The 14,100-nt window shown below is 33.7% G+C and overlaps 1 protein-coding gene across 1 annotated transcript in view; it reads left to right on the top strand.

The window, feature by feature from the left end:
- LOC149784834 (uncharacterized) overlaps window positions 1-14,100 on the top strand; it is a 91,855-nt gene that overhangs the window by 26,622 nt on the left and 51,133 nt on the right. Inside the window, exons 4-5 of the mRNA XM_089978394.1 lie at window positions 1,113-1,231; window positions 8,348-8,433. Of these exons, the coding sequence (XP_089834520.1) occupies window positions 1,113-1,231; window positions 8,348-8,433 (205 nt within the window). The remainder of the gene's footprint in view (window positions 1-1,112; window positions 1,232-8,347; window positions 8,434-14,100) is intronic.

Genomic DNA, 14,100 nt, shown 5'->3' with positions numbered 1-14,100 from the left:
TATGCACTTGGCAATATTCATGAAACTTTAGAAAGGACAAGGCAGAAAAAGGGTTGGTCAATTCACTTTAACATTGAGCCTTTCAGGGTGACTCCGTTTATGTCCTCTTCACCACAATGAAATATTGACAATCTTTTTTGCTAATTCTTCTAAATGGATGGTCGTAACAATTGGTAGTTTTCACCATAAGTCTTCTAACGATGTCTGGTTGGCCCTAAATGAAAAATTTTCAGACCTTTCATCCAATATGCTACAACAGTAGCTAATTTTAAAATATAATTGCTCAAAAATATCAGATATGGTTTCAACATTGAAAAGATAAAAGGGACAAATGGTGTTGAGTTCCCTTCAAGGGACTTTTGTTTGGAGTATGTCCTCAATGTGCAGATCTGATTCATGGTGGCACTTCTGCCAAGGCTTCAGCTTTATTTTCCAGTATAGGTAAATTGGTAAGTTATGTAAATTGATGGGATGTTTCACATGAATCAGAACTAATGTGCATCTGTTCTATGTTTTATTGTGAAATTCAGCCGTGACTTGGATAAATTTTGATGTATATTATTTAGATAAATGCAGATTTATAAGTGAGCACAAGTTTTTAGTGAGTGCTGGTTCAGTGTAGAAGATTGATTGTGATTTAACATTTTGTGCCAAATAGATCCTAATATAACATGCTTGTATAGATTCCCTTCTAGCTAATGCAAAATAGTATTATTTCGACTTTACCAACACTTGGCAAGGAAAGTATTAATTTTCATGTGGTGACTTTGTTACTGACATCAACAGTGTTAGGATTGCATGTGAATGTTTTTTCCTATCATATTCAGTTCAGAAATATGAGGTGAGGCTCCACATTCCTTGATATTTGAAGTAGTTCACTGTGATCAGAACAATAGAAATTTGCAATTTCATTTAATGTGCACTGGAGCCTTATTGCTCTGAGAACTCAGAAAAAAATGAAAATACAAATTACATGTTGATATATGGACCTGCATAATTACTTCATTTACATTTGGGAAATCTCTCAGGGTCTGTTGGAAATAGATAAATAATTAATTATACTAGATATAATATATCAGATATATGTTACTCATTACTCTTTACTTTTGCAGAAGGAAGTGACAGTGAGGAAGATTCAGATTTTGGCCCTGAAATCCTTGGAAAGATGGACACTGAAAGTGAGCAAGATTATGATTCTGATAAAGATCCAGTGTGGACTCCATTCGGAATGGTGATTATCTGCCTGATTTGCTCTCTCTCTCTCTCTCTCTCTCTCTATATATATATATATATATATATATATATATATATATATATATATATATATATATATATGAATAAATAGTGATAAATAGTTTTATTAATATTTTTATTATGTATAATGCACATTTTAAAAAATAAATAAATAAAAAAGATTCTGTTAAATCATCATATATTATTGACAAATGTTCAATATTTCATCAGAATTCAATTCATAAAATAAAAATGATGGTGTGCATAATAATTATAATCAGGTATTCTATAAATAATGAATCATAATATATTGAGAATTAATTTTAAAATGCCATTTCATTTTTAAAGAATTAGTAAACTTATTTTTATGATATTAGTTTATACTTTCACTAGTTAAGTTATTCTGTAAATTAGAATAAAATAAAAATATTCTTAACTAATTGTAAACAGGGGACATAATTTTAAAAAATAATTCATTAATGAATGTCATATAGTGTTTCTGAATTTAGACCTTTTGGATATACCGTATTAAGACAGTAAATCAATTAGATTTCCTTTAGCAGGTGTTCCATCTGTTTTTTCCAATATATTGGATGCCACATTTTTTGCTTGTGATCAAATGAATAATGTTTGATGTTGTACAATTAGTATCATAATGCATATCAAAAGTTTCTTTCGTATTATTACTATTGAAAGAATTATTTTCATTAGTAAAAGAACAGTGCTAACAGCTAGGTCTGTTACGTGTAGTTGATGATTCCTTTTTATATGATGTTTTTTCTAGTTTAGAATTAATTAGGAAGTCTTTAAGATCTTTTTAGTCCTGTTATAAGCAAGTGTGGGTTTGCTTTCATGTAGCAATTAACACTTGCTTTACATGATAATTTTAATAAATCCCAATCTTTATTGATAATCTTACCTATATTAGACAAACTTGGATTGTATTCAATAACAAAAGGAATGATATCTTCATTTCTGTTTTTGATTTTACATTGTAAAGATTAAAGTGTAAGAGAAGGTACTTTTTGGAAAGCAGTATTAATGATGTCAGTAGGGTAATTTCTATTTAAAAAATGCTGACCTAACTCTGCCAAAGATGAATTAAAAACAGTGTCATCCAAAATAATTCTTCTTTATCTTTTTGCTTGACTGTATGGTATCCTGTTTCTACATGGTTTAGGATGACATGAAGAATATTCAACATATTGATGAATATTTGTGTTTTTAACATTAACCATGGTAGTGATGTCATTATTTTCATTTTTCATGACTTATACGTCCAAAAATGATACTTTAGTTTTAGACACATTGAATGTAAATTTTATTGTTGTAATTTGTTTAAACAGCCTATAAAATAATAATGATCTTCTTATGAATAACTCCAGATCATAAAGATATCTTCAAAAAATCTTAACCTAACATCTGGTTTTAAGAGGCATTTATTTAGAAAATCATTGTCTAGTTTCCCCATAAATAAAGATGCATAAGAAGGTGTCATAGGAATACCCATTGCTGTTCCCAACATTTGGAGATAGTTTGTATTACCAAATTGAAAAAAGTTATTTTCAAGGACAAGTTTATCAAATCACAAACCTGTTCTTTTGATAGTTTACATGTATATTCGTTTTCTTCAAGATAATATTTACACGCTTCAATAACATCATTGTGTGGTATATTCGTGTAGAGTGAAACCACATCAAATGTAACTAGGAGTGAATTTTCAGTTAGTTTTAGTAAAGATTTAAATTTTGTAATGATATCAAAAGTATCTTTGACTTATGAAAGTAGTGATTTCGTCATGGTCGTAAAATATGATCAGTATATTGTGATATATTATTTGTAATTGAGTTACATGTAGAAATAATGGATATCCCAAAGGTAATGACTTTTATCAACCATTTTATGTATTTTGGATAAAATATAAAACTGAGGTGCGCATATTTTGTTTGGGCAGATATCTTCTTTAATATTATCCTCCTAATTCATTTTTACTATGGTGCTAGACTTGTCAGCTTTTTTAATAATACTTTTGTCTTGCGATAAGGTACATAAAGAATTAAGTTGTTCTTTAGATACGGTTTGTCAAATGTTTTCTTTTAGGACTGATATTTAAAATTTCTTGTTTAATTGCTTCATTATAAAAATCGAGATAAATATCTCGTCCACTAGAAGGTGTAAATGTTGATTCTTTTTTATTTATAAAGGGCTTATTTTGTAGATGAAAACTACTTTCATATTGTGAATACACCTCCCCCTCGATAACACGCACACGTCAGGGTCCAAAAACATCGACTGCATTATAAGTGAGGTGCGCGTTATCGAGGGACCTATAAAAAAAGCCAAAACCAATATAGGGATCGATATAAAGACAAAAAGGGGGTGGGTGGGTTGGCAGGTTATAGTGTTGAATACTCAGTTTATAATCATGCTGAGATTAACTGTGAATAAATATCTCTTCATAACGGTGTACTTTGTTTATTTTTTCCTCATAGAGCAAAATTAATTTCGGGATAAATTTCAGTATATTGAGGAGATCATCAAAAACATGATTCGACATGGTTTCCGTTCGCTTAACATGTGTACCACTTCACACATTGTGTACTACGTCACTAATTTGTGTGTTGAATTGGATACATTCTAGTTTTATTGTTTGATCCAAATTTTTAATACAAAAGATCGACACTCTTTTCGAGAAACATTGGCTAACGATAGATAGATAGATTTGACTGTGGTAGAAGTAAAATGAAAAAAAAATCACAAGGGTTAATCATTACCAGTGTGAATTTAATGGGTCTACAAATTTAAAACAATGTAAATTTGAACACGATAATAATTGCCATTTGTGACACGTTTGACAAATATACAATGCTGTCGGGCATTTCTGCGCACTTAAGGTTTCCGTCTCCAATATTGAAGCATAACGCATACTAAATTTGACCGATTGGCGAAAATAAAATACAGGAATGCTTACCATTTGAAAAGAGGTAATTGTCACCAGAATATTTTGTTCAAAATAATATTAATTTTGGACACAGGGGATACCACCACCCCTTGTTTTCCTGACTCGCGATATGTCGGCCTATTCTGCGCACAGCATTGAAAAGATGTAATGTTTATCCATCAGGCTATAGAAATGAAATATGTTACTTTAGACTGTTTCTGTCAGCAGTTCATTTGAGTAATTAGGTCAGGTTTAATGCTATTTGTACAAAATTCAAGGTAAAAATGCCAATAAATGGCAAGAGATATTAAGCAAACTAAACTGATCTTGTGAAAAAAAAGTTAGTAAAGTTCAACGTTTTATAAAAATAACTATTATGTGGAAGAGAAACAACAATGAATAGGATGTAATGTGTTTACAACATCTTACTGATGGTGAAAAAACTACTAAAGAATTTAGAAACAGACTATACGCCGGGGAATTTCTTGAGAATTTATGTTCTAGCGGCAAGTTGACACGTTGGGTAGTAGTCATTTTGTACGTGTGGGACAACTTCTTGCAAAATTGGAAACTTGGATTAAAATGCAGTATTGTTTTAAGGTATACATTTCCCTCTTTTATATAATGTATTTATTTATATGATTCTAAAAGATACATATTAAATTGGATTTTCTGGGTTACCGGTTCAAGAAGGTCATGGAGTGGGTCTTTGTGTTGACATTTAGAAATCACATTTTCATATTCATTTCGAGCTGAAATGCAGGATATTTTTGTACACTTCATGATTATCACTTTCCCTAATTAAGGTGCAATCATTCTTTCTTGATACAAAATGGATTTTTGAACAAAAATAACACGTGATTCACTGTTTACAGAAATTAAGCTTCATTGCACAGAGTTACCCGATGTGCAGAATTACCCGACATGGTGGTAACTTCACATTTTGAAAAAGATCAGGTTTTTTGTGTGTGTTACTCCATGATTTCTCTGCTGCCAAGAAAAATCCCGCAGATTTTTCAACTGTATGATCTTTACATAGTCAACATTTTGTCTCCAGTGTCCGTATAAAAATGTGAAATCAATTTAGATTGGTCAAATAAAATGAATTTTGATAACGGTAATGACCATAAGAACTTATACTCAGATTTGCATGCCTTTAAATTTTTTCTTTGTACCTCCCTTGCTTGATTTGATACAAAAGACATATTCAAAGTGATAAAACAACACATGTCTCTTTTAATTGATTTTTTAATGCAACAAACACTTTCCCAAGTTGTTGATTAAAACAAAACCAGCATGTAATTAGGTTCTCACAGAAGTACTCACTTTCGATGTGACGGTCGATTGACTCTTTTCATGTTTTCATAGAACAGAGTATGTTGCGATTATAATGTTTACACTGAAATGGGATTAAAGGATTAGAACATGACTTTCACATAGCAAGACATTTAATTGGTGTTTATTTCATTCTCTGTTGTTGCCTGTTAGCATTTACCAGAAGTTTTCATTGATTGCTGTTTCACCAGACTGTTTTTTTACAGTGTATTGACAACTATTTTTCATTAAAAAACTTACATAATATGATATCTTATTTAGAACTTGCAGATTTCACAATATGGATTCTATCTTTACAAGCATTAATCACCATTTTCGATGATAAAACAAGCGATGTATCAAGGTTTAATTTACCAATTCTTATCATAATTTTTTCACGTTCAGCATATTTTAAATATATTTAACATTTTATCTTTGGAAAAAATCGGGACCCTTGCCGGACACTGCGTTATAAGCGGGATCGCGATTTATCCAGGTGCGAGTTATCGAGGGAGTGGTGTACCATGTAATTTAATTGCTGCAACTTTGCCAAAAAACTGGCACATAAAATAAAAAAAACGTTTTTTCCATCAAGTTTATTAAGTACACTGTTCACAATATTTCAAGTAATAGATTTAGTTGTGGTTTAACTCATTCAACCCCAGCGGTTTTTGTTGTTTTCGCCAGTAATGTGCGTAGGAGAGACATTTGGAGGGCTATTTCTGAATACATCGTAATACATCGGCTTTCAACATATTTTCCATGAGACTAATGCTTAGTTGTATTAGAAACATCATTTTCCATTGGTTATTTTGCTTGTGCATGAGCAGAAGGGGAAAGTTTTTTTTTGTTTTTTTTGTTTTTTGTTTGCTTAATGGACCCATAATTTTCGTATGGAGACCGCTCTATGTTCCAAATGCCCACCTTATCCTAGTTTTTGCAAAGGATCACCTGTCTGTGTGCAGTTCAGACCAGTCTGCCTTAGATCTGAGGCCAAAAGGTCTAAAATCCGAACTCTGTATTTTTTGGTGCAGCTAGAAGTTCCAGATTATTTGGTATCATTTTAGAGCTATATCTGTCTGCTTTTTTATAATACCACCCATTTTGGTATATCTTAAATGACCTTGATGCTGCATAGCTCGGAAATAGGGTACAGCCTCATTATGCCTACAGACGGGATTGGGGCCGAATTGGTTAATTGTCATTGTATCTATCACTTCAAAATGTATATTTAAATAAAAAAATTCCTTAACTTTCTCCGTCAACAGCGTAATCACGAACTTGTCCATGCATCGGGTATTTATATCACTTAGCATGGTCTTGCAATTTCTCAAGAAAGAGCGTAACAACTTAACATTCCAAAACAAGGCCCATTCCAAGTCACCATTCAACATAGCCACAAAATTCAAACAGCCACAGTAGGTAGGGTTGTGTTATACCACATGCATTTAGGTAGGGTTGTGTTATACCACATGCATTTACAACTTATCAAATGTAGGATTTGATCCAAAAATATTGTCAATATATTGCCAAAACGACAGCCAGTCATAACTTAAGAGGCATGACAGATACCAATAAGTGTCTAAAATATACATCAATTATGTGCAGACAATAGTATCTGCATATATTTTCACATTTTTAAAGAAATGGCAGGATCAATGCCCAAAGGAATCAGTATCAGTACAGGTTTGGGGGATGATTTGTAAGACTAGGATCAAGAGAAATGGAAAATCCATAAGATATTCAAGCAGTAGTATTGCTGAAAATGAAAGAAAGATTAATAAATGATAATAATATACAAAAATTTGATAAAATACATGGTCAGATCTATTCATTGAAGTGAAACTGGCCTGAAAATTTTTCAGTCTTTTGCTTAATCACAATGAGCAACATTACATTAAAATACTTAAATTGTTAACTGTGTGTGTGTGTGTGCACACATGCAAATACTAATCACAGTAGAGTATTGAAGCTCACACTTCACTGATTTTTTGGGACCAGCTCAACATGTAGGCCAGTTTCTTGTTTATGTAGAGATCTGTATTAGACTGACATTTGAAATTGTCTTAAGCAAGTTTAATTTGACAAAGGTAAGATATGTACCAGATAATTCTCAAAACTTTATCCAGATATTTACTCGGTTAATTCTGGTACATGTATTATTTCTTTTGTAACAATACAAGTGAATGGGATAGCTTATACGTGTCTTTAAGATTCCTGTTTCACGTGTTTTCTTAAATCTCTGTATCTTTAACCACATCAGCGGGAAGGACATAATGTTAATCATGTCCACTGATCTTCATGTTCAGTTAAGTTTATGTTTAGGTCACAGGTGGGGGGGGCCCGAGTGGCCGAGTGGTCTAAAGCGCTCTCCGTTATGGATCACTGCCATCTCACCTCTGTCTGCGTGGGTTCGAGTCTAGGATTCGGCTAACGTGGGTATGTGAGAAAGCTTGCCAGTAGCTTCTCGTGGGTCGGTGGTTCTTCCCGGAGTTTTCCCGGGTTCTTCCTCCACCATTAATACTGGCCGCCATGCATAGCCTATCATGTGCTGAAATATGGCGTTAAACCCAACAACAACAACAACAACAGGTCACAGGTGGGACATTTGTGTTCCTGGTTACATACCTGCATAAAATACAACACAATACAGAAGGTTTGACATAACTGCATATTCTTTGCAGCCAATGGAAGCATTCTAAGTTTCCTGAGATTGCTGTATATCCTATTTGGGTCAGTGGATTGCTTGTGGCTCATGCAAGGTTTCTGGTGGAGTACAAAGATTTGATAGGTAAAGGTTTTTGGGATTACAGTTGTCAATAAATTAATTATCATCATTGCCCTCTTTTTGAAAACTAGGATAACAGACGACAGGCATCTTTTGATATGTTTGATTCTGAAGACCGGGCCAAGAAGTCAAGAATTTCAAAACCCAAAGCAAGAAGGTGAGTTTTATTTTTGTCTTTATCACATGTATTGGCATTTCTTAAGTTCTGCAGACTTGGATATGATGATTTTTAGGGCCTTGAATTGCAGGAGTCCAATTACACTTTTAATAACCACAAAAGCTTTGGGACCCTTTCACGTAATTGGATGCCATTTGATAAGAGAATTTCATATGACACTTAGAGGTTTCCTTTAAATATTTAATTTTGTCAGGTCCAGTGTTTAGCTCAACTTATAATAGATCAGAAGAGCTTAAGAATGGCCTGTCTCTTGGGCCATTACCACATATTTATTATGGCTGTTCCTCCTCAGCTGCTTGGAACATTAAATTAGTTCTTACGGTCATAAACCAGAAAAGCTTATATGATGGCCTGTTGTCCATAATCCATCATCTATTCATTGCCATCATCTGTCCAAAAATAGCAAAAGTTTGCTACTCCAAAACTACCGTTACTAGGAGGATTGGCATGAAACTTTCCACACACATTTTTCCCAGGGTCTACTTGGTCCTAAATGAAAATTGTGCCACTCGGACATCGACTGTGGCCACCATAGTGGCCATCTTGATGATGTTGCCACATTTCATCCTAAAGGAATGGCCATTTTCGCTAAAAACCTTCTTATGATGTCTAGTTGGTCTGAATGAAAATAGTCCCAATCTGACATTCAATATGGCTGCTAGAGCAACCATCTTGAAAATCTTGCTATTTTTCGTCAATGGAACGTCATATCAACATCAGATTTTCACCAGGAGTCTTAGCATTATTTATATGATCCTAAATGAGAATGTTCCGAATTTGACCTTAAATATAGCTTCCATGGTTGCCATCTTGAAACTCTTGTTATTGCTTTTCCTCCTTGATGGATGATCATATCAACATAATGCTTTTTACCAAAATACTTCTAATTATGTTTAGTTGGTACTTGATAAAATTGGTTCTTATCTCATATCCAGTATGGTAAAAATGGCAGTCAGCTTGAAAATGTTGTTTTTGCTACTCGTCCTAAACATGAAATTGTATTTGCATTTGGTTTTCACCAGAAGCCTTCTCATGGCAACTGGTTGGTCCAAACTGAAAATGATGCTAATATGATAACCAATATGGCCACCATGGTGGTCATCTCGAAAACCTTATTATCACAACTGATCCAGAATGGATGGACATATCAGCCTGGGGTTTTCACCCAAATATTTGTTATGGTATATAATTGGTCCTAAATCAAAGTGAAAATCATGGCATCATGACTCCTTCTAAATGGACTGTCATAGTTTTCACCAAGTCTTTTTTGATGACTGGTTAGTACAAAGTGAAAATCATGCCAATATGACATCCAATATGGACCCCACAGCAGCCAGTTTAAATATCCTGTTATTGTTCGAGAATATCAGAGATGGTTTCAACACTCAGCAGTTATAAAGAAGAAAGGGTTGTATCTTCTGTGTCTAGAAATTCTTTTAAACAATGCAGCATCAGTCTCTTGGGAGGCACTCTTGTAATGTAGTTATTGCCCTTTTTCCATCAATTTTATATCACAACAGCATATTTTTGTAACCTTAACACCGCTAAGGAACCATTTGACATATTCTGATGCAGTTTGCTATGCACATTGCACATAGACCTTGATGAGACTTTAATGGTTTTTGTCTTATGAACTCAAATGCTTGGATTGATCAAATTAGGTAATATATTAATTAAAATATAGTGATGCTTCTCAAGATCTAAACCTCAGTAAACAAAATTCTTCTTGAAACCAAATCATGTTTCTGGTCCCCAGTTTTCATTCTTTATTTGAAGTTAACTTTAACTGAACTTCTTTATTTAGAAAACCAAATGATGTCATGTTCTCAAATGTTAATTTTATTTCTGCAAAAAACGAGTCCCGTAAAACCTATTCTTTATTATTGGATGTGGCCACACAGTGGTCTTGAAAGAGCCTAAAGCCAGGCAGAGGAAAATAAACTGTAACATTGAAACACATAAAGTGCAGTAAAGTCTCAGTTATCATGGAATCAAATAAAAAAAATATTTTCTGTTTATGTCCAACTTAAGTGTAGCACCTTGAGCACAAGATTGTACATTTCCATCACTCTTAACTTGGATTGGTGAAGGAGTTGGCATGCTGTCTACTGTCTCTTACTTAGGATAGTTTATGTTACTAATAATAAAGCATTTTTTTAAATTTAGCTCTTCTGGCTTTTTGAATTTGAAAGGCTAGTCAAGATATGTAAAGGGACATAACTTGCATTCTAATCCTGAATGGAAATAATTAGTCATTAGCCTTGATATAGCTGTCCAGCTTCTTTTTAGCACATCACACACTAAAAAAACATTTATGTTGAAGACATTTATTAAAGTTAATTGCATCAATATTGTTCTCAGATTTTAAAAAAAATTAAATTAACCCAGTTTTCTGAGAGATAAAGAAAGTAACAGACTTTCAACACCTGTACATCACTTGTACTTAGATGAATATTTCAGTTTGTTTATATAATAAAAAAGAAGCATAATTATCAATATTAAAGTTATGTTGACTCTTATGACCTATTTATTGTAGTATTACCTGGACTGTCCAATCCATCAATATTCCAATACTTTTATTAATTGATGTCCCCCAAATCATTAGTCTTGTGTACCCAAAGATCATACTTTTTGGGTATGTGGGAAAGCATGTGAGTAGCTTCCTTTGGGTAGTTGGCTCTTACCAGGCTTTCCTGGATGATTCCTCCACTGGTTTTATTGTCCATAATATATAACACAGAACAGTGGCGTTAAACACAAACAACTACAATTGTTTGTTACTATAATTCATTATTTAGATGCCTCAAGAGGTGCCTACGGCAAAATAAATGTTAAAGTACATAGACATTTTTGGACGAAATGAACCTAAAAGTGTGATCCAATATGATCTGGATTGGATGTCATACACTGTGATGTCACAATGAAAGCTATTCATATTTATAAGCAAATTTGTACTTCCCTCAGTTGTGATGATTCTACTTGACATGCTCTAATTTTGACCCAAGTTTAGTTAATGGCCACCATTGTAAAAGGGAGCCCTGAGTGGCCGATTGGTCTAAAGTGCTCTTCGTTACAGATCACTGCCATCTCACCTCTGTCTGCGTCGGTTCGAGTCTCGGATTCGGCTAATGTGGGTATGTAAGAAAGCTGGCCAGTAGCTTCTCGTGGGTCGGTGGTTCTTTCCAAGCTTTTCCCGGGTTCTTCCTCCACCATTAATACTGGCCGCCATGTATAGCCTATCGTGTGCTGAAAAATGGCATTAAACCCAACAACAACAACAATCATTGTAAAGTCCATAGTGATAGATAATTTTCATCTGGAAGTTTCTTGATGACAGTTGAGGTGCAGAGCATTCAATAATCAGGATTGAATAGAGTTTGGGTAAAGAAATTTAGTGTTATAGTTTTTAAAAATAATTTTTATTTATTTAAAATTAGTAAATGCACATATATGACCCACGTGACTTGTACTATACTATAGAATCCATATTTCTTACCACATTTTGATAAACATATATGCCTGTATCTGTAGAATTCAATAATGAGCGAGATCTACAGATGCTAAAGAGGTGATATTTCTGATTAGCTGAGCTTGTTACCCTCTGAAGTGATATTTCTAGTCAGATTTTGATCAAGCTTGAAAGATGGGCTTGTACAATCAAGGTCTTTTCTGGTTGTAGTAATGAGCCAGATCCAAAAATTTTAATAAGGTGATCTTGCATCTCATTGGCTGAGCTTTATACCACTCTGGAAGCCATATTTGCAATCTGATTTTGATCTGACTTAAAATCAATACTTATATCATCAGAATCTTTACAATTTTGATAATGAATGTGATACATGCATATTAATGAGGTGATCCTGCATCTGATTGGTTGTTGTTATAACCACACTGGAAGCCACAATTCTGATCTGATCTTATATCATCAAGATCTTGGACAATTTTGAAAGTGAGCAGGATCCACAGATTAATGTTACCTTGTATCTGGGCTTGTTATCATTTCTAGAAAATGCATTTCTGATCAACTGTGGTCATCAGACTTAATTCATTAAGATCTTGGATGAGTATAGTAATGAAAACGGTCTATGCTTATTAATGAGGTCATTTTGCATCTGATTGGTTGTGCTTGTCAACACTTTAGCAACTTGATTTTTGATCATATTTTTTTCAAAATTTCATATCAGCAATCTTGAAAATCTTGCTTTCACTATTACTCCTGAATGGATGGTCATATCAGCATCAGGTTTTCATTGAAAGACTCCTTATGATATCTAGCTGTTCCTGAATGGATATGGTTGTATCAAAATGAGGTTTTCACTGAAAGAATCCTTATGATGTCTAGCTGTTCCTGAATGGATATGGTCATATCAGAATGAGGTTTTCACTGAAAGAATCCTTATGATGTCTAGCTGTTCCTAAGTGAAAATCATGTCAGTGTGACATCCAGTATGGCTGTGACAGCAGCCATCTAGAAAATCTTTTTATTGCTATTCCTGCTGAATAGAAAAATATGTTGACATATCTTCAACAAAAGTTTTTGTATGATGTCTGCTTGGCCCTGAATGTAAATGGTTAAAAGTCTTGCTATCACTGCTTGGCACTGAATGTAATGGTTAAAAGTCTTGTTTTCACTGCTTAGCACTGAATGTAAATGGTTAAAATTCTTGTTATCACTGCTTGGCCCTGAATGTGAATGGTTAAAATTCTTGTTATCACTGCTTGGCCCTGAATGTAAATGGTTAAAAGTCTTGTTATCACTGCTTGACCCTGAATGTAATGGTTAAAAGTCTTGTTATCACTGCTTGGCACTGAATGTAATGGTTAAAAGTCTTGTTATCACTGCTTAGCACTGAATGTAAATGGTTAAAATTCTTGTTATCACTGCTTGGCCCTGAATGTGAATGGTTAAAATTCTTGTTATCACTGCTTGGCCCTGAATGTAAATGGTTAAAAGTCTTGTTATCACTGCTTTGCCCTGAATGTAAATGGTTAAAAGTCTTGTTATCACTGCTTGGCCCTGAATGTAATTGTTACAAGTCTTGTTATCACTGCTTGGCCATGAATGTAATGGTTAAAAGTCTTGTTATCACTGCTTGGCACTGAATGTAAATGGTTAAAAGTCTTGCTGTCACTGCTTTGCCCTGAATATAATGGTTACAAGTCTTGTTATCACTGCTTGGCCCTGAATGTAATGGTTAAAAGTCTTGTTATCACTGCTTGGCCCTGAATGTAAATGGTTAAAAGTCTTGTTATCACTGCTTGACCCTGAATGTAAATGGTTAAAAGTCTTGTTATCACTGCTTGGCCCTGAATGTAATGGTTAAAAATCTTGTTTTCACTGCTTAGCACTGAATGTAAATGGTTAAAATTCTTGTTATCACTGCTTGGCCCTGAATGTAAATGGTTAAAAGTCTTGTTATCACTGCTTGGCACTGAATGTAATGGTTAAAAGTCTTGTTTTCACTGCTTAGCACTGAATGTAAATGGTTAAAAGTCTTGTTATCACTGCTTGGCCCTGAATGTAATTGTTACAAGTCTTGTTATCACTGCTTGGCCATGAATGTAATGGTTAAAAGTCTTGTTATCACTGCTTGGCACTGAATGTAAATGGTTAAGAGTCTTGCTATCACTGCTTTGCCCTGAATA

This window comes from Sinohyriopsis cumingii, chromosome 13, assembly GCF_028554795.1.
Source record: "Sinohyriopsis cumingii isolate HCF-2022 chromosome 13, ASM2855479v2, whole genome shotgun sequence".
In the NCBI taxonomy this organism is placed as follows: domain Eukaryota; kingdom Metazoa; phylum Mollusca; class Bivalvia; order Unionida; family Unionidae; genus Sinohyriopsis; species Sinohyriopsis cumingii.
The sequence above is the reverse complement of the archived record's forward strand: the minus strand, read 5'-3'. Positions and strand labels throughout refer to the sequence as shown.